General features: G+C 35.9%; 1 protein-coding gene across 6 annotated transcripts in view; it reads right to left on the reverse strand.

The window, feature by feature from the left end:
* Positions 1-20,005, reverse strand: part of NRXN1 (neurexin 1) — a 632,749-nt gene that overhangs the window by 120,993 nt on the left and 491,751 nt on the right. For all 6 annotated transcript variants that reach the window (XM_053459665.1, XM_053459664.1, XM_053459667.1 and 3 more), the window contains one exon: positions 14,417-14,598. In XM_053459665.1, the coding sequence (XP_053315640.1) occupies positions 14,417-14,598 (182 nt within the window). The remainder of the gene's footprint in view (positions 1-14,416; positions 14,599-20,005) is intronic.

Below are 20,005 nucleotides of genomic sequence, written 5' to 3' on the forward strand. Positions count from 1 at the left end.
CTGAAATGTTGGGTGAAAAAGAACACTAGCGAGGGGAAGGCTGGTAAGCAGCAATTTCCTCCTGGATCTTTCTTACATGAAGATTCCGGGTCACTGCCATTTGTTTGGGCTTTTGAAATCCCAGCTATAGCCACCAAGGTGTATAGAGTAAGTAGACTGTGCTCTTTCTTGGGATTCTCTGTGGAACCTTGTATTGAAAGTGCGACGGGCTGGAAATTGCACATTGTCTGCAAACTGTACTTCCGACCGTTATTATATTGATTTGTTTGGCTTTCAACCCAGGCTGAAAGATGTCAATCCTCTCTTGGTAAATTTATGATGCCACTAATTCACCTGAACAACAGAGGCAACAGCACTTAAATAATTACAAATAAAAAAAGAAGAATTTAGTTTAGTTTATAAGGTATAATCGAACAGAGCCTGGCTTACTCTAACCCTTTACATAGGATTTTGTTTTGTGCATTTTTATATTAATCAGATTAGGATTAGTGATGCAATTTTATATTACTCGTTCCTTTTGCTTATTTGTTATAATTTGAAGATGTAAAGCAAGAAGTATTGTTATAACACAGAGTAGACATCCAACCAATTTAGCGTGTTTGTGTCTGTGACTTTATTGATTAGAAAATGGGTTCTGACCTTGGCAGTTAAGGAGTAAGTGGAACATCAGAGAAATCACTTTTAATAGTCCCAAATGCAGAGAAATGAAAGCTTAAAATATGTTGAACCTCACAGTTTTATTACTGCTAGTCTGGACTAGAAAAAAAACATCAAAACCTCATAAAAACCAAATCAAATAAAAAAAATGTCAAAAACATAAAGGCTCTTCTTTTATCCTGATAGATCCAGTAGAAATCTTTTTGTAAAAGCTCCATATATAAGAAATGCCTGTTTACAACTAATAGATTGAGTGTATTTCTGTTAAAAATGAAAGTTTTAAAGTATTAATGTAGCCACAACCACCCATTAGGTCACAATCTACAACGACATGGCCTCCATAACTTCCCATCCCACATTCTACATGGAAAACACATGAATCGTATACATTTTGCATAATTATATGCAAAAATATGTTTGTCAGTTAAAATAACTTTCGGCACTGTCAAAAACACTCTTTTTTTTTGTCCTTCAGATCTATGACTACTTTAAAACTGAAAATATTTGTATTATTATGTATTGTTTTCATCATCTTAATACATATTTACGAAGTTGTTGCTGTGTACTATTTATAATATAGAATAAAAAAAAACATAACTGTATGTCTACTTTTAGTGAATATTACCTGGGCATGTTTCTTCTCCCAATCAATATCTTTAAGCCTTTTTGACATTTCCAAGCTTAGATCAACTCTTGTCTCCATCTATTTTGATTTACAAGATAGTCATTGATTTTGTAACCCATACTGCTTTCAAAGCTTGTAACAGTTTAGTAATCGACTTTGGCTCTTCGATGAATTGTAGCTTCTACTGACTCACAGTATGTTTCCTTCACAGATGTAGCATTCTGCTAGAAGAGCAGGTGTATTGCTGACTTCCAAAGGAACATTAAAAAGCATTATTACCGTAGAGAAAGAGGTGGCTTCACATATTGAAATTGAGAAACATTGAGAAAAATCTGTTTAATGTGGGTAGCCCTGTATAAAGCATATGTGGATCAGTGGGAATTCTTGGACATCAAGCCCAATCTTTAAATATTCCACCAAGATTCCCATATGCTTTCTTTAAAGTTTTATAACACTACAAAATGGTCATCAAATCCCATTACAAATTTTAATGCACTTAAGGCTATGTTTAATGAGCAATTATTAAGCTACTAGTTGTCTGTTACGTTTATATGTTTGATGTTCCATTTCACAATTACACAGTTACCAAATGGGGAAAAAAACAGTTAATGAAATCATGGAATCAGGTCTAAAATATTTTTGAGATTTATAATATAAAAAAAGTATAATGTAACAAAAAACATTAAAAGTCAACAGAAGTTCATGTGAGTAAAAATCACTGGGCTGATTTAATTTACTTAAACAATAGTTCGTAAAAAATAAAAAAAAATACAAAATACAAGAAATATATCTTTGAGTCTCAGAATCAAGATAATGAATGGCCCTGCGGCATGTAAGGGGTTAAGGATTGCTAATGTGCTTTCAGGAAAATATTAGCTTCTGAGCCATCTTATTTTAGCCTTGGACAGTATATCAGGTGTTGTTCCCAGACATAAGCAATTAAAGGCTTGGAAAACAGCACAAGGAACGTTCCTTTGAACTGCTCCACTGAGATACAAAGAAAAAAAATATAATGGCACCAAACAACAATATTGTCCCCTGGCACTGCTGCGTACAAGAATTATTGCTTGTCAAGCAAAGCAACTCGCAGGTATGTACACAAAACCTTGCAATTAAGTGTTTGAGTTGCAACATTACTCACTAGATACCAGAAGGTGCTGTTAAAGCAATGCCCCAAAATAAAACCACATGCATCACGGCTGAGACTATTAAAATCAATACCGAATGCAGGGGTGAAATAACATAATACAATTAGCAGGGGGTTAAAGTGATTGCTAACTATTTTTATACTATAGAATAGTGAGACAGGCTTAAGGCCGCCAACCTATTCAGCAAACACCCACCACGGCGAGCATTTTTCTCCATTAGAACCTTATATTGATGTAACGTTACTATAGCTGCAATTTTATTACGAAATAAATGATTTCAATCATTAAAAAGGGAAAAGATTTAAGTGCTGGAAACATGCTAGTGGTGATGTTTTACAAAGGCAAACCAATGAATGTAGCTTCCTCCTCGAAAGGCACAACCTTGTTGGTTGTAGTTTAGACAATGACTTGGTCATACTGTAGATACATCTGATAATGGTTGTCTCTTACTCTGCCTTTTGGTCAACTTACTAAGGACAATGAAAATGATAAATGAGAGCAGCTCAGGGGCAATTACCCCCACACACACACGCACACACACACACACATAAACACACACTCCCCATTCCCTAGGCAGTTCTCTCCTGGCTGTAAACATCAGTAAGTCCTCCACACCAGCAGAGAACCACCGTGTTGTGGTCTGGGTTGATTCGTTGATTAGTCTGACCATTCATTATGTTACTCATAATAACAATTATATAACAATGAAATTCCATGCTGAATACATGAGGTCTCAATGCCAGGCTTACATGAAAATCAATGTAAACTAAATAAAATGTTAAAATCAAGGTTCTACTGGAGATGGTCTTCAAAGACAACCATAAACACAAACATCCTAACATGAAGACGCATCTAGAGCATACAGCGGCGTAACGCCACCTGATTCTATGATAAAGTCCTTTGGTGTGACTTCTACTTTTAGGAGGTTTGTCCAGCTCATCACCCCACGGTTCCGACTGCATAAAGCCATCTTTCCGTCCCTTTTTTCCCTTTTGTGTTTTTCCCCACTCTATTTCTTTTCATACGCAAGGTGACGGTTTACCATTTAACTGTTAAGCTGCAAGCCATCAATTACACAGACAATGTCAGTAAAGGGATACACAAAAGCTCTGTCTGCCAACTAAAGGAGAAAATGGTCCACATTCTGCAGATCTTAACTTAATGCGTCACCTGCAGCAACATTAGCAAATGATGTCTGCAAAGATAATGTCACACAGAACACAAAGAACGAAAGGTGGATACATTTTGTGCTTTCTTTTACAAAGGCAACCATGAAACGTCTTGAAAAGTGTGAATCACTTTCTTAATGCGATCCCCACAGGGGACAGGACTTGCTTTATTAAGTACTTTATAGCCATTAATGGCCTCCTTCTTGATGGTCATTTAAATAACATATCTGCTGTATCTGTATATGATATATTAAGCATTAAGCAATGTAGGACAGGCAATAATGATAAATGACACAAAAGTAATAAAATAAGCTGAAACAGCAGCACTCCTGCTGTCTGGCTACATTAAGAACGTCGCAATATTTTGTACTTTTGCAAACTGTAAATTAAAAAAGTTGTAATAAACCTTTCGATTCATGTAGGCACATGCTGGGGCACAGAATTAACCCTTCAGATCCCCACATGGATTAATAATAGTCTGGAATGTGTTACCCACTTCCTCAGAGAAAGGTATGGAGGACGCTGGTTACATGGGCTGGATATTACATTTGTAAAAGATGCTGTAAATCGAAATAACGTAAGCTATGTCTGAATTTTACATAGAAATATATTATATAAATGGAGTTATGGTTATGACCAAGGATCTGATGTCCAGTTTTCTTAAATATATTACCATGTATATAGTATGCAAGCAACAGAGCTAGCCGAAAATGTTTGCCCTTACGTGAAGAATGGCACTTTTTTCACTTTTTTTTTTTTTCATTTTCGCAGCCATTTGCGTCACATGTGTTATTGTCATATGACATGATGCTTACATCACAATCCATGCAACAGTTAAAGTCAGCAGCTTTTCCATGCATCTGCTTTCCCGACAGAGATGCCATGAAATCTTCTAATTTTTCCCTTTGGAAACTCCAAACGCCAGAAGGCAGATTTAGTTAATTTTTTTTTGTCTGGTCAGTCGACTGACCACTTCACTTCTTAGTGAATAGATGCAAAAATTGAACCAGAAAAAAAGTGCAAAGGTCGGCTACAACATTAAAAAGGGGAATTGAATGTCTTCGTAAAGAAAAATGGCTAGAAAAAGTTGAATTTGTTTCCACTGGGAAAAAAAAGGTGTGTTAGAGGAGATATTGTATCCTTATGCAAATATCCAAAGGGACAATCCAAAGAGCTAATAATAGTTCCTTAATTGGACTGCACAAGGAAAAAGTGGTTATCCGTTCAGACGTGATGAAAGGAGTATTGACAAAAAACAGCGAAAAAAGGTTCTTTGGAGTAAGAACAATAAAGACGTACGTATGTTGGGACAAACATCATGTGATATAAATATTATGACGCACAAGACGCAAGTGGTTACGGAAACATGGTTTTTCCAGCAGCAACTCATTTTCGCCTTTTGCTCAGCCCCATTAGGCAGCAATGTTTGTATTATAAAACACGCAATACATTTAACACTACTGTGAAGTTATCGAACGTGTACTGTTGTCTATTAAATAGTTAAACACAGCAAGGCAATAATAAAGATATTTAAACTTCAAGGAACCTAGAGGAACATTCCTTTAAGTGGACTGAGGCCACACTACAAGAATCACTTTTAAATGAAACATGATGTGGGATTAGACTTAGGACACAACATGTCTGTCTACCTGAGCCCATCGTACATACCCTTACAGCAGGGCATGCTGGCAAGGGTCCAGCACAGAAGTTTTGTTGACAGAAGTGAAAAATACAAGCAGAGTTTTAAAAAAAAAAGATGGCAGCAGCAGCATGACCTTGCCAGAATAACTAGTGATGGTAGAATCAATTAGGAAAAAGCTAATGTAGTGTGAAAAAAGGAATGTTGGTGCAAAGCTTGACAGAAAGAGTAGTGGCGGAGACTCGAACGACTTTGAAAGCACAAAAAAGGTGAAGAGTAATGACAGAGCCTCTCGATTTTATGATGGGTTGTCCGACCTTCTCTGGATATTAAGAACTTATGCTACAGAGTTCACAAGTTCAGCGAGTCTGGCAAAGTTCACCTCTTCCTGTAAACATGATTAACAGGCGTCGGGATCTCTAATCCAGCATTAACAAATCACAGCTCTTATTATTATTATCTTTTATTTATATAGCACCAACAGTTTACGCAGAGCTTAATACAATACATAAATTCAAGGGATATGACTAATTGACTAAGACAAACCGATACATTAGGTGGAGAGGGCCCTGCTCGCAAGCTTACAATCTAGAGGGGGAATTCTCACCATTTTTTTTTGTATTATTAGTATTAGTTTTAGAAATACATTTTCAAAAAAAATTGTTTTCTTGTTTAAAACGGTTCTAACTTTTACGTAATAATAATGGCTAATAAAGGGACTTCATTAGCACTGCCATGAAGCATCAGCTCACTGTGGTGTTTGAGCAGAGAAAGTCACTCAACATATCACATGACTGACAACAATGGCGGCCTCCAAGTCTGCAGATAAAAGAAGTTTATTAGGAGATAAAACCAGGCCTTTGTCAACACTAACCTACATTACTATATACAGCACACATTTTATACTCAAGAAGAAAACTATTTTCTTTGTATATTACACACTTTTATACATTTAATAATCCCATATAATTGTGTTTCCACATTAAAATAAATAGTATATAAATACACATATGTATGCACCTCCTTTTCTTAGGACCTGTATGATTATTCCTCAGCATTGGGTCACGTTTCTCCATTGTAAAGTTGATGATTGCTGTCGAGGCAGCCTCTGTAAGGGGGGCTTCTTAATAGTCATTTACAACTTATTGTCTTCTACTGACAGTAGTAAATGCGACTTTTTGTTCTATCATTTAAATAAATGAATGTACAGCGCCATTAAGGCCAATTTATGCGCATACAGTATTTCTGCGTCCCATTTCACTTAAGGTGTTGTGTGTTTTTTTTTATTCACCTTGACAATGCAGGAATAAAGGGCGTATATATTTATCTTTTGGTCTTCCCAGCATTGCAAGCACACGACCATTAGTTGAAAGGCATCGATTAGCATATTTAGGGCCTCTTTCTTTATGAGGTGGAAATGCAGATCTGGCAAGTGTTCAGTCACTTCGCAGTCAATGAAAGTCTACAATGGAAGTAATGCCTCATCTTCTCGCCATACCAAAGAAGGCCTCGGGGTCAGTATGATTAAGTAGGTGCACGACACCCATATTAGAGCTAAGCCATGCCGAATTCAAGGGATTTTAAAGGAACAGCCATGTTTATTTTGCCCGTGATGCCTCAGTAAAAGGCGAGCAAGCTGCTAATGTGATTTTTGTGGTTTAGGCCATTACTTTGTGTTATTTGCAGATCCCTATTTAACCATAGGGGTATGTAGCGTATATAAGGGCTTTAATATTGCAGCAGGGTTAAGTACCGGATATAAAAACCTACGCCATTTATGAACCATTATTCTACAAAGGGGTCTGTCTGGGAAGAGGGATTACTGTATATAGGTTATATACTGTATTTGGTTTGGCTGTATGCTTTCTCGTGGGAAAAGGTAAATGGGGATTAGAAACTATTTTTAAGGGGCAAGCCATGTATATGAAATGTTTCAAAATAAAGCATTTATCATCATGTTATTAAGAAGATGCTAATATACGTCCATAGGAGAACAGCAATGAGTTTTAGTACTAATCACTTGTCTGTGATTAGTTTTGATATCTGAAGATCATCTCATCTTATAAAAACCTTAATTACCTATTGGGAATCAGCTGCAGGGGGTAGTTGAAGGCATTCGGGTGAGTTATTCGACAGAAATATAACCTGACTAGCTATATTCATTTGCCCATATATCAAGTGCCCTTGATTTCACTCACACAGAACTACAACCTCACCAGACGGATGAAACTGTATATAAGGGCAAAATTATACCGTTCCATCATTGTCCAGACAATCTGAATTACGTCCTGTCTAGCTATCTCATTTGTAATAAAATACCGTATTTAACACACAGGACACACTTAACAAGTAATGTTGCTTCTTAATACCTAGATTCTCGGATATACTTTATAATAATGGTAATTTTATCAAGTTTATTTATGCACTACTCAATACTAATTTGAGTTTTGCCTACTTCTGGATTAACAATGACTATATATATATATATATATGCATTAATATATTATATATATATATATATATATATATATATATATATATATATACGGTATATATATATTATATATATATATATATATATTATATATTAAAGTATTCTGTTTAAGGGCATAATGTGCATTCTAAGTAGGACAAATAAAACCATATTCCATATCCAAGAAATTCTATCACTTCCAGGTCTCACGTTCTGTATATGGAAGAAAAGTTTGCGTTCCATGGAGAACAAAATCCTTCTTACAAATCAATGTATTTTGTGCAATGACAACCAATCAAACTTATCTCCAAACTACCCTTTAAAACTTAAGTCATATCTAAATTCTATATATTACGAAGATCTATTCTCTGTATGCATGTATATATATGTTGTCTGTAGACATTTCTGTAACAGTTAAATTATTTCTGTACGCAATATGTATTTAGTAGTACCCTATTTTTGTAAATTGGATCTTTGTATTTACCATGCCAAAGAAATATATGATTGAATCAATGAGACATATCTATAATTATAAAATAACATGATGTTTGTCAACCAGCCAAGCATTTTAAATTAATAAAACTTTGGGGAAAAGATTGGTATTCTTCAATTTTATTTTTTGCCTTTCAATAGTGATTCATTGTGTGGAGCATGCTATGCCTTTTTTTTTTTAGTTAACTATTTTTAAATCTAAATAAATTGTGGTTCGTTTTTTTGGGGGGGGGGTGTTGAGGATGAGTAGCCCCAAAATGAACTTTTGCTCTGATGTAACAGACCAGTATATGAAATACGCTTCATGGAATCAACCACTAATTGCAGAAATTTACTTATACTGCGATCTGACGGCCAGCTGCTCACTTACACCTATTCTGTGCATTTTTCTGCCAACAAATATTTATTCACCATTTTGACTGTTTATCAAACAAACCATATGTTCACACAGATACGTTTGCAAATTCAGCATATTATGGTACGTTCATAAATATAAACATTTTGCCCATTTTGGACCATCCATCAATCCATATTCATAAAAGAAAACGCTCAGTTAGCATTTTAAATTGATAAAGTGAATAAGGATTAAAGGAGATGAGCATAAAACAACAACATTCAACCTTATTGTCACTGGACAATAATACTGACATTATTATTTTACTAATACATTTATTTGAAATTTTATATATATATATATATATATATATATTAAGTATCCATTAAATTATTAAGTAATATTTTATATTGTTATTATTACTCTGTTCTCTTTTTTATCACTGAAGCGCTCACACCAATATATTATTACTGTTGTTTTCTATCGCCTATTAAGCATTGAGAACTTGCTTCTTGGTGTTCTTGGTGTCTTTTTTTCTTTGTGTGGTTACAGTGACGCTTTGCTGTTGATCAGTCATGTAACAGGTTGATATCAGGGGCGGACTGGCCCAGGGGGCAGCAGGGCACTTAACTTTGGAAGCCCCCTGGGCCAGAAGGTGCCAGCCCTCCTCTGCTTCATATATATTGTAGAGCGTGGAGTTAATATTCTTTTTGCAGATACAAACCTGTTCTTCTGTACAAGAACAAACCGTTTAACACCTTATATTACTTTGAATCTTATAAGAACATGATAAATGAGGAATATTAATCACGCATTAGAAGAATGCTAATGTATTAATCTTTCATGGAAAAATGCATGCACAGCAGGACACTTTAACTTGGAATACAAGCTAGGGAGTCTTACGGCTATTACCGTAGATCATTATAAGAGCTTCATAAGAATGAACCGCAGAAGATTCCTTGACAAAGAATAGAGTTCATCGAGTATAAGTTCATATTAATATAAAAGAAGAGGTACTAAGAACTCTGAGCTTAAAGCAGGTGAATCTGCTTGACCCCAGTGTCAGCTCTCTTTGTACAGATATTCTGCTATGGGTATTTAGAGCCAGCAAAGCAAACAATGAATTTATTAGCCTTGACATCTAGCAGCATCTCAGTCTTGCGTAACGACTTTTAAATTGCATTATATTTTTGCTTGCCTTTAATATTTAATCAGCAACCGCGCCCATCTTGTAGAGGAAAGAATGGGTCATGGTTTAAACACAGAGCACGTGCTTTATTAAATGTCTGGCCTTGGAAAAAATAAAACAGTCGGAAAACACTTTGTGCTGTAGGTCAAAGCACTTTCATCTCTATCAAATGGGTTTTATCAGTTTGCCTTTATTGTTTAGTGGTGAGGCTCGGATGCCACTAAAATCCGTGGTGAAGGAATGAGGAAGTAGAGTACAGAAAGGAATGATCTTAGAAAGCTGCGAGAAGTGAGGAAAAAAAAACCCCTCACTGTTATACAGGACTAATTTATCAAAGTGTGGAGAGAGAGAATTTTCCGTAGGCGATCTTATTAAACAATGTTAGTATTAAATTGGTCACAAAATGCCAGCATCGCATTTGCCTCATTCCCAGACAAATATATTTTGGGACAAATTCCGACACAGGAATCCACTTAATTAGATTAAAAAAAAATGTTAATTTAGACATAAACATTCTTGGAAATGCCTTTTTATTTTAGTGTGGTTGGAAAAAATCTTCTAAAGAATGAGCAGTTTCTATGAGATTTTTGGGATATTCCCTACAGACAGAGAGAATCTAACATTGGCGCTGCCCTAGGCCTGACCCAGAACGCTGGGATATGGCATTATATCCTGGTTCTCTGTGTCTTAAAGGTGCCCGGTATTTTTTAATGCAGTCTATATAGGCTGTGCTGGCTTTGTAAATGGGCCAGTTGAAGAGATCAGAGATTTCCTTGTAACCAGCCCCCTGAGCACTGGGCCCGTTTGAAACCTGATCTCCCAAAGTCTGCCCCAGAGTTTTTCAGGCGGGGGACTGTCGCCCCCTGGACCTGCCTAGCCCCAATACATCGCTGTCTAGAGATGGAACCTCGATTAACAACAACAATGGAATCTTGGTGATCCATGGTAGATGTCTAGTCTACTAATGCTCAAAGCTATATAACCTATGTTTTCCCAATAAACTGTGACATGCTATATATATATATATATATATATATATATATATATATATATATATATACTTATAGTCAGTTACATACACATATACAGTATATCTAAGTTGGAGAGGACATGATTACAGTTTTAAGGTGTTGACAGCAATGGTGTGTAAATAATCTTTCCTTAACTCTTATTTAAATAATCAATTCTCCACTTCTCGCCTTCCTATATTACACACTTCTAGTGTCCACTGAGTATCATAATTCATGTCCAGCAGTGCTAAGGGTGTCAATACGAAGATTTAATTCTCTAAATAAAATGATTTCATATCATTACATTTAGATTAGAAGGCTGCCATGCTTTGTTGCTCTCAGCTTTATTTTTAGGTCTTCCTTCTTGAGTTCTGTTTACTCTAGATATATTGATTTACACAGACACTTAGATGACCCAGAGGTAGGATTTCCTGAACCACATCCATTTCTTTTCACAAAACTGAATTAGTATATACATTGGTAATTTAATGCCGAGTTCCAGGAACAAGTGCGATCTTGGATCAAAAACTGCCCAACAAAACATAGTTGGAACCGTCTTCCAGAGACTTGCATAATAGGAAACTCATTTATCACACGTCAACTAACAGATCAACCATCAAGGCTACCATTCAGCCATCTTCTCATGTTATTTATCATTCTACTTAAAAAATAAACACTATATTAACTGTTAAATGCCCACGACTCAATGCATAGAAAGCCCTTGAGGTCACAGAAGAACATGTAAATATTTTTTTGATGTTCGATGTTATTTCAAATGTTGTCATTAACCACTAATGTTGCCACGTTTTTAAAACGCATTCTAATGCATCATTAAAGATTAACCAAATATCTTGGCCATGCAGAGCCACTGGTTACCGCTGCCACTCACGCTCGTGTTCTCTAAATGAGTGTGAAGCCAACAGCTCCAGTTTATTCAGCTATGGTGGCACCACAATGGTGGAGGACAGAGTGGGGGAACTTTAGTATTTATATAACAAGATACTAGGGGTTAAATCATTTAACCTTTATGATAGAAAAATGTAAGGGTATTCTCTAATTGCAGCAGTGTAGGTTGATATTGAAGGATTTCTGCCTTGGCTAACCCCTTAAATTCTGAGTTGGCCATCTGTAGCATGTTTTTTTAATAATCTATGTATTTTCTGGATTCTCCATGGAGATACGTTTTTTTTAGTATGCAAATTTATTAACGTAACATATTTCAGGTCCAATGTGCGCTACATTATAATTTCTGGAGGTGTTTTATTTAATCATCAATTGGTAGCATTGTTATACTTACATTACTCACTTGTAAAAAAATATGTTCTTTTGTTCAAAAGTCGATAGCAGCATGTTGAAGAACGTTAATAGCCCGTTATCATATCATCAATTATTCCGAATGGACCAAGCTTTATGCTACTCAATAATCACGCACCTTTGTTACAAAATGTGGTGTTTTTTAAGCAATTGTAATAATGCGAAGCTACATCACGATGCGCGCACGCTGTGTTTTGGTATTGATTTGAAAGCAAACACTGATTCTATGTCTTAGCATCTCATAAAAGAAATATTATGAAGGAGATGGTGTTTGCTATGGGATACCTTTGCTCCGGGCTCTGATAAATACTCGTACATTTTTATCCAGCTATAAAGCTTTATATTCTAGACTATATTTTGTGCAATCTGCTCTGGAATTGCAAGAATAAAGACAATTAACTTATAGAGCACAGCGAAGTGAAGCAATCGGCAGGGAACATTCAATTGGTAGCACCTGAACGGCTACTTATAAATAACCCAGCTTTTCTCTATTGTTAAATTGGGCACTGTCTGTCTTTGCCCTGATGCTACTTGGTATGGCAGCGACTCTGCGCTGCGTGTGAATGGGGTCTAGCTCCATTCACTTCCTGCCTGATTCTGCCTGCACCCTACCTACATTACCTACCTTAATGTAACTAAATCTACCCCTCATTCTACATCCCCCAGACTCCTGTGCAAAGAAGAAAGACAATGTATGGTCTCAGGTACAAACATAAGCCTCACTGAGACTGCTAGGTGAGGATTATGAAGACCATTTATTTTCAGTGCTGCCCTAGGCCTAACCCAGTGCAATGACACACGCCACCCCCTTTGTGCTGCCAGCCACCCTCTTTGCACCCCTGTCATTACCGGTGCATCATATAGTGGCTCTCTGCCTTTTAAAGACTCAAGGGACTTGGCAGAAGGCAATGATGAAGAACTCTGCTGACTCTGTTACGCAACAGAGGGACTTCCACCCCCTGGACCCGTTGCCCTAGGCCCTTTCATACTTCACAACTTAATTACTTGCATGTCATAACTATGAAATTGTCACCATGAAAGGTGATGCATATATATATTATGAATATCAGCCAATATGGCACCAAGGTTGCATTTGAGTGCATTTCCTGTCTTGCCCTAATTAATATAAGGTAATCATTGGAGTTATTTATTTCTACAGCTCATACATACAATATCAGAATCCCACCTGCTAAAATCAAAATGCCTTAGTGTAAAAATATGTGGCATTATATGGCATCTACCAAAAACAGCATTAATGAAAAATAATTTGATTTAAAATTGCGCACAAGTAGCAGCGCCAGTAGTCGAGAAGGGAATAAAGTAGACATCCTATTTTATGGTTCGGTTACATCATAAGACATCATTAAAAAGCACGTGTACCCGAGGAACTCACCCTGCACATGCTGCATGCACGGACGCACATGGGTTATCAGTCAAACAGCCCTATGAATACATTCATCAAAAGTTGTGAAAGCACAACTGAATACTAAAACTGAAATGAAACAATATGCTTTCTTTCCTGAGAGTGGGTTTAATGTCATTCAAGGTATTTAACTAGAATTCAGATACATTTTTGACTTTTTAGATGTTTAGACCCTGTCACTACTCCATAAATATCCATAAATAAGATGTCCACTATGCAGCTGGCCGTATATCTTTGTTCAGTACAGAAAAGAGTTCTAACAAGTGATACATTTTAGAAGACCAACAAACCCATAGAATGATAGAAGCATAAAAGCTATGCATATCTATGCTGGCATTATAAAATATATCACAATTGCATCATAAGGTATCGATCTTTTATATTGGTTTTGATGACAATACCCAATCTGTACAAACAAACAAAAAAAACTAAATATGTGTAAGAATGACTGCATCTGCCCGCTAAAGTACCCCAAATTAAATACACAATCAAATGTTGTGCTTGCTGTCATGAAAACATTGCTCAGGGAGAAATCCTTCTTTTTAGGGAACTAAACATCAGGAGTACAATGTGCATATCGCCTAAGAGTCCTCCATCTGGAGAGACGGTACTGTCATGGGACCCAAATCCATCACCCCTTATATTTATCCTCAATAGGAGTGTTTGGTGGGTATAGTTATAATTATATAAATAACTATGACTATTATATTAATGTCTTTATAAAGCCTTGATCCTACCCATCCCAGTGTACCTCTTTTAGAAGATTTTGTGAAGTATGCATTATGCAGTAGTGTTTTTGGTCTTGCTTAGTGATACTCAATATATTGCACATTAGATGATAATTGGAGAAATACTTGAACATTGTCAGGAACATGATATTTGTAAATCAAGTTCTACACACTTGATGCAGAGTGCGATTAAACAATGAATATTCATTACTTACAATATGTAGCTCTAAATAGTCACCAAGTCCACTAGAGCTGTCCACTCGCACCAAAACAGCTTCTTTTTGAACCGTGCTAAATCCTATAGCGAGTCTGTCGGCACGGGTGCTGGGCCGGTCATTAGGGGGCCAAGTGTAGGTAATCTGTCCGCCTCCTTTGGTAAAAATATATGTTGTGCCAGCTGTAAAGAGAGGGGGAAAAAAGAAAATTAATCTCTGGAATACATGTTTCTTGCTTAGAAAAATCATACACTTATTTGTAGAAATGCAAGTTCCAGACCAACGTATTATTTCATTAATGATGCCTAGTCTTCATCAGCAGATTAAAAAAGAAAACAGATGCACTAAAAGCAGCACCAATCAATTTGCCCTTACTTTATTCTCTAATATACTTTAGTCTGCCCTACAAATCCATAGACTGTTTTTTTAACAAATAATTAGCAAACCTTATTCTCACATTTTCTGTAAAAGAATGGCACGATGTATTGTGAGCTCTCTGTTTCCAGTAACCTGTCAGTATTTTATTGATTTACTTTGCGTTGTTGCTTTACAGGTCGCGTGTTAACAAAGACATTAGTGAAATTCACACTGATACTTAACAATTATTTGTAAATATTTTAGTTAAAGCCCTCAGTTGTATCAATTTCCATTATTTAATGACCATAAGTAGTTTGTAAATCCATAACTCCTCGCAAACCATATATCTATACACAGCATTAGACAATATTTTTCTCTATAAATGTTACCAATATAAGAGTGATGACATTTGTCCCATCATGTTCAGCTGGGGCTTTTGGGGGATCAAATTGAATCAGAGCTTCACTTAACTAAGTCCTATTAATAAAAAACCCAAAAACCTGCATGTGTGCTTGGCATGATTCTGGGTTTGGCACAGAGTCTCCGGGTGAAGCCCTGTTCCCCCAGGTCTTAGGGTAGAGGGATGTTATCTGGCCAGCCAACTCCATACCGACTACCACCCACTATAGGTAGTTTGGGTTTAGCCCCACCCTTACATATTGCTAGCCCAACCCCTTCACAAAGCCACACCCCCCAGATATACATCTATGTATTTGTAGTGCTACTCCAACCAAATGACACATAAAGCATTTTGAGTGCCAGTTCAACTAGAGTGTTCCATTAATGGTTTCACTTTTCACCTCTTATAAGAACATATATCACAAATACATGCAGACGTACTATTATAGAAAGAGAAGAGGATCCTGCTCTTGTGAGCTTACAAAATAAGCACAATCTACCTTTATAAAGAAGAATCATATTTTACTCAACATATAATAATTAGAAAACTTATAAAAACCTAATAATTAATAATAAACAAACCAAAGATATAGAAGACTTTTAAAAAGGCAAAGAACTCCCACAGCTTGCTATTCTTTCGCTGCTTCTTTTCGTTCATTCTTTACGTTTAGTTCAAGGTTAATTTAGGGTGAGATGGCGCATGTATTTATTTTTCTGTTGATATGCTAGAATGAACTCTCTAGCTCAGCACAACGATAACATATTAAATACCTAACTGGAACTTTAATATAGGATCAAAATGATTACCAGTGTAAGAGTCAGAAGCATATCACTAACAAATACATGAATTATATCTATGGAAGACGCAGCAATAATTTCTGGCAATATAATTTTATGTTCATGAATCAACAAATTCAGAATTTTCATGGTGAATGCTCCTTTCTCATTGCTTCTCATCTATTTTACTCCTTCTTGTAGAACCTTTTTTTCTAAATTTATAACCCATATAATTACATAGCGTATGTTTTTATTATTGCTTTAACTCTTGAAGTGCCTAAACAATTTTTTTTATAAGGCCATTAAAATGAGTTCCCCCCCCCCCAATATTTTTGATTCAGGATAGATGACAAATTTGTCAACAGTAGCTATATAAATATATTTAAGATAAAATATATAATAATGGTTGCTTTATGCTTTCCTACATATGTAGGAAACCATCACAACAACTTTTGTTGAGCTATTTTTTCAATTTCTTTGATGTGCATGAATAGAGAAAGCAAATATATCACTGACACTATCCATTCCATTGCATTTGTAAAAATATACCAAACACTCTTGAAAAGGCCAATATAATGTTCTGTTGTGTTTTCATCTTTGCAAATACTAACAACGTTTGAGGTACAATAGGTACTATGCCATGGTTTGATGTAGCAAAGTAACAGCCCTATCGATAGAAACAAGGAAAAATAGAGTTCAACAACAGATAAAACCCATTCCACCCATCCGGTTGGCCCGTTATTCCAGATGTAAAGACCTTAATCAGTGCCTGGTCTCGTCTTAGTTGCAGGATAGCCATATGCCTATCCCATACATGTTTATTTTCCCTCACTGTATTAGCCTCTACCACTCCTGCTAGGAAGTTGTTCAAATTATCTACCACCCCCTCAGTGAAGTAAAAACCTATAAACTCACTTTGATGATATCTTGAATTCTGTATACACATTCTCTACTATGATCTATGGACTATAGCTTACTATCGATCAGCCCCCCCCCCCAGTATCTCACTGCTCAATGGCTCGGTTACAGGTAAGATCGTTGATCACCTCAACCGGCCCATTTTCACTGTGGAGGCTGTGCCGACTCAGTACAGCTGTATAGTCTAGATTAGAAGATGCTGTGCTCCTTTAAGACGGAGCACAGGGATAAGGCGTCATATCCAGGCGCTCGGTGTCTTAAAGGGCCTTTTAAAGCAGTACAGAGGAGGAGGGGGCGGCTGAAGGTAAATGCTGCTTCACGGACTCCCAAAGTTGTTTCTTGAGCTAAAAAGTGAGATCCAGTATAAATGTATTTTAACATACGTCACTAAATATTTAGAAACCCAGGGTTCTTTAATGGTTTGGTGGATTGCCAGAGCCTTAAGTGGCTGAAGAACCATTTCCAGGATGGTAAACATCAACACCAGAGGTGTCAGGAATATCTTTGGAATGTGGCTTTGGAACCTTGTGTGCTGACAACTTCATTCTTATGGTAAACTTTAGTCACATCTATATCCGGCAAGGCTGTCCTAAACAAAGTCTCCTTGCTACCAAGTCCCTCAAATACCCAACCTTATCAATCTATTCAATTGGGTTGAGTTTACTAGGGGGGAAATAAGGTTTCCACATCAAAAGACTGCAAGTTTGATTACCTGGAACATTAAACAAATGAGACAAGCACTAAACTTTCATGTCTCCCTCTATATACCGTATTACTTCAACCTACAAAATAAAAGCAATTTAAAACATATCCAAAAAAATCAGATGTAGACACAATCCAAACAATTGCATCTTCCGAATGCCATAATACATCACTTTCATAGTTCATAAGTAATAGGCATTCCTGATACAATCCTAACAATCAACACAGTCACCCGTTTGATTGATCTGCATTTAAAACTATTGTATGGAATAGTCTAAGACACTTATATTAAACAAGCTCAGCATATATCAACTATATAGATTTTGTTTCATTCCTTTATATATTTAATCAAGGAATAAGAAACATTTATAAAACATATTCTAATTCAATTTTAATACTAAAGACCAAATGATTGATGTAAAAAAAAGAATCCACGGGGCTAATTTATTTCGATCTCATCATTTTAAAATGCATATTTCGGTGCTAAAACAATATCTTGAGCAAGAGTTATCCTTTTCTATTATACAATTTCCTTTTAAGAAAAATACCATCTCGCATTGTTCAGCGAACTGGAAATACTTTTAACCTTGCAAAGACTAAGCTCAGGTTTATATCCATCTAGATAAAAAAAAAAAAGGAATGAATGTTTCCAAACATACTCGTACATTCTTTTGCATTGTAAAGCGGGCCAACGCAGAGGTCCCTATGTAAAAATGCCTAAAATGTTATTAATTAAACATCCAGCCCATTTAGTTTTCATTGAAGCCTAAGATCTGTCATCCCAGAATAGTGCACTGTGAAATGACATTCAATTAACTGATCACTGATTAATTATATCATTGATCCATTTCTCATCATACACCCAGGAAATATGCTGGCAATGGCATGCTTCAAACGTTACTGTTGTAAATAGAAGAGCGAAAATATTAAATGACTAATGCCAAGGACTACATTGTGTTCAAATGCTCCCTCACCGACAGATGAAAAAGCTATTGATTAAATGAAGATCGCTATTAAAATTAAAAAGACAAAATGTCGATAGCTCAAAACAAGAATTTTCTTATATCCGCAACAAGCACCGGACTTTATAATTCACAGATTTCCATCAACCTTCCTATAGAGGTTGATAAAATAATAATACTGTCTAATGATATCAATGCTAAAAATAAACAATACTAAGAATAAATGATAAAGTAATACAATATAAAATAAATAAAATAATAATGTAATTTCTATATTTCTATTGCAATTATATTATTGTAACTGTAAGAAATAAATGCAAACAAATCGCAGCACATGTAGTAGTCCTTAGACTAGAATAATAAAAATAATAGCTCGTGCCACTTTTAAAGCATTTAAATTGGAATACAAATCACTTTTTGAAACATGAAAAAAAGAAGAAATGGAATTGTCGATAGAGATGTCAGATTTTTCAATATCTGTAATGATGTGATGCCATTTGTGCTCATCTTAACATACTCTCATTGCTTAAGTTGCCTGTGCCATAATATAAAAAAATGCTGTTTTCCTGATTGTTCAATCAATCTGCTAAAACATGTCTTGTATACAATTATTAGGACCAGTATAAGGGAATGCCGTTTCACTCAATAAAGACGGCATATTCCTGTCTGCGCATCTCTCATAAAAACACCATTTAAGGCAGAAACACATCACACTGACAAATAACAGATACAAAGTGCATTGTATCTTTAATGATCACTTATCTGTTTGTTTGTATGTGCCTTACACTGAGTGCCAATCATACCAGAACATTTTTGAGATAAGCGAATAGCCCCGTATGTTACTTTTTCATCGTACGCAGATAGAGTAGGCACACAAATGGGCAGGCTAGACTGCCAAATGCCACTTAACCGTCATCAAATGTCTCTGTTTATTAGAACAAATTGATGCCAACTCCTTAACCTTGCTAGATGGTGGCCTTTCTCCTCCTTCAACAAAAATACAGTTGCATCATGCGTCATCATGACATCTAACGACCACACAAAGGATCACAATTTCCATAAGGCAGCTCTAACTTTACAATTGTCAGTGTCTCCAAAAGAATCCCAAAAATGTAGCTTCATTTCACAATATCATGTTTCTCATATTATGCATTGGCAACCTCCTTTTTACATTGTATCTGTATAGCCTACACATTTATACAACATGTAATTTATATTTCAAGTCTACACAATCTAAATTCTTTGTCCATGATCTACATGATCCGATTAATAATATTATTATATTTTACATTATTCGATAATAAAGCTATCCTTAATCTACGACGAGGCTAAGGACTATGTTTTACATCAGGGAAAATGGGCTAGATGGGCTGTAATGATGATCTTAATGTCAGTGGCTACAAGATTTTTTTTAAATACAGATATTTACATTACTGATTTACTATAGGCTTAGTAAAAACGGTTTATATTAGTG

Source organism: Spea bombifrons, chromosome 3 (assembly GCF_027358695.1).
Source record: "Spea bombifrons isolate aSpeBom1 chromosome 3, aSpeBom1.2.pri, whole genome shotgun sequence".
Lineage (NCBI taxonomy): Eukaryota > Metazoa > Chordata > Amphibia > Anura > Pelobatidae > Spea > Spea bombifrons.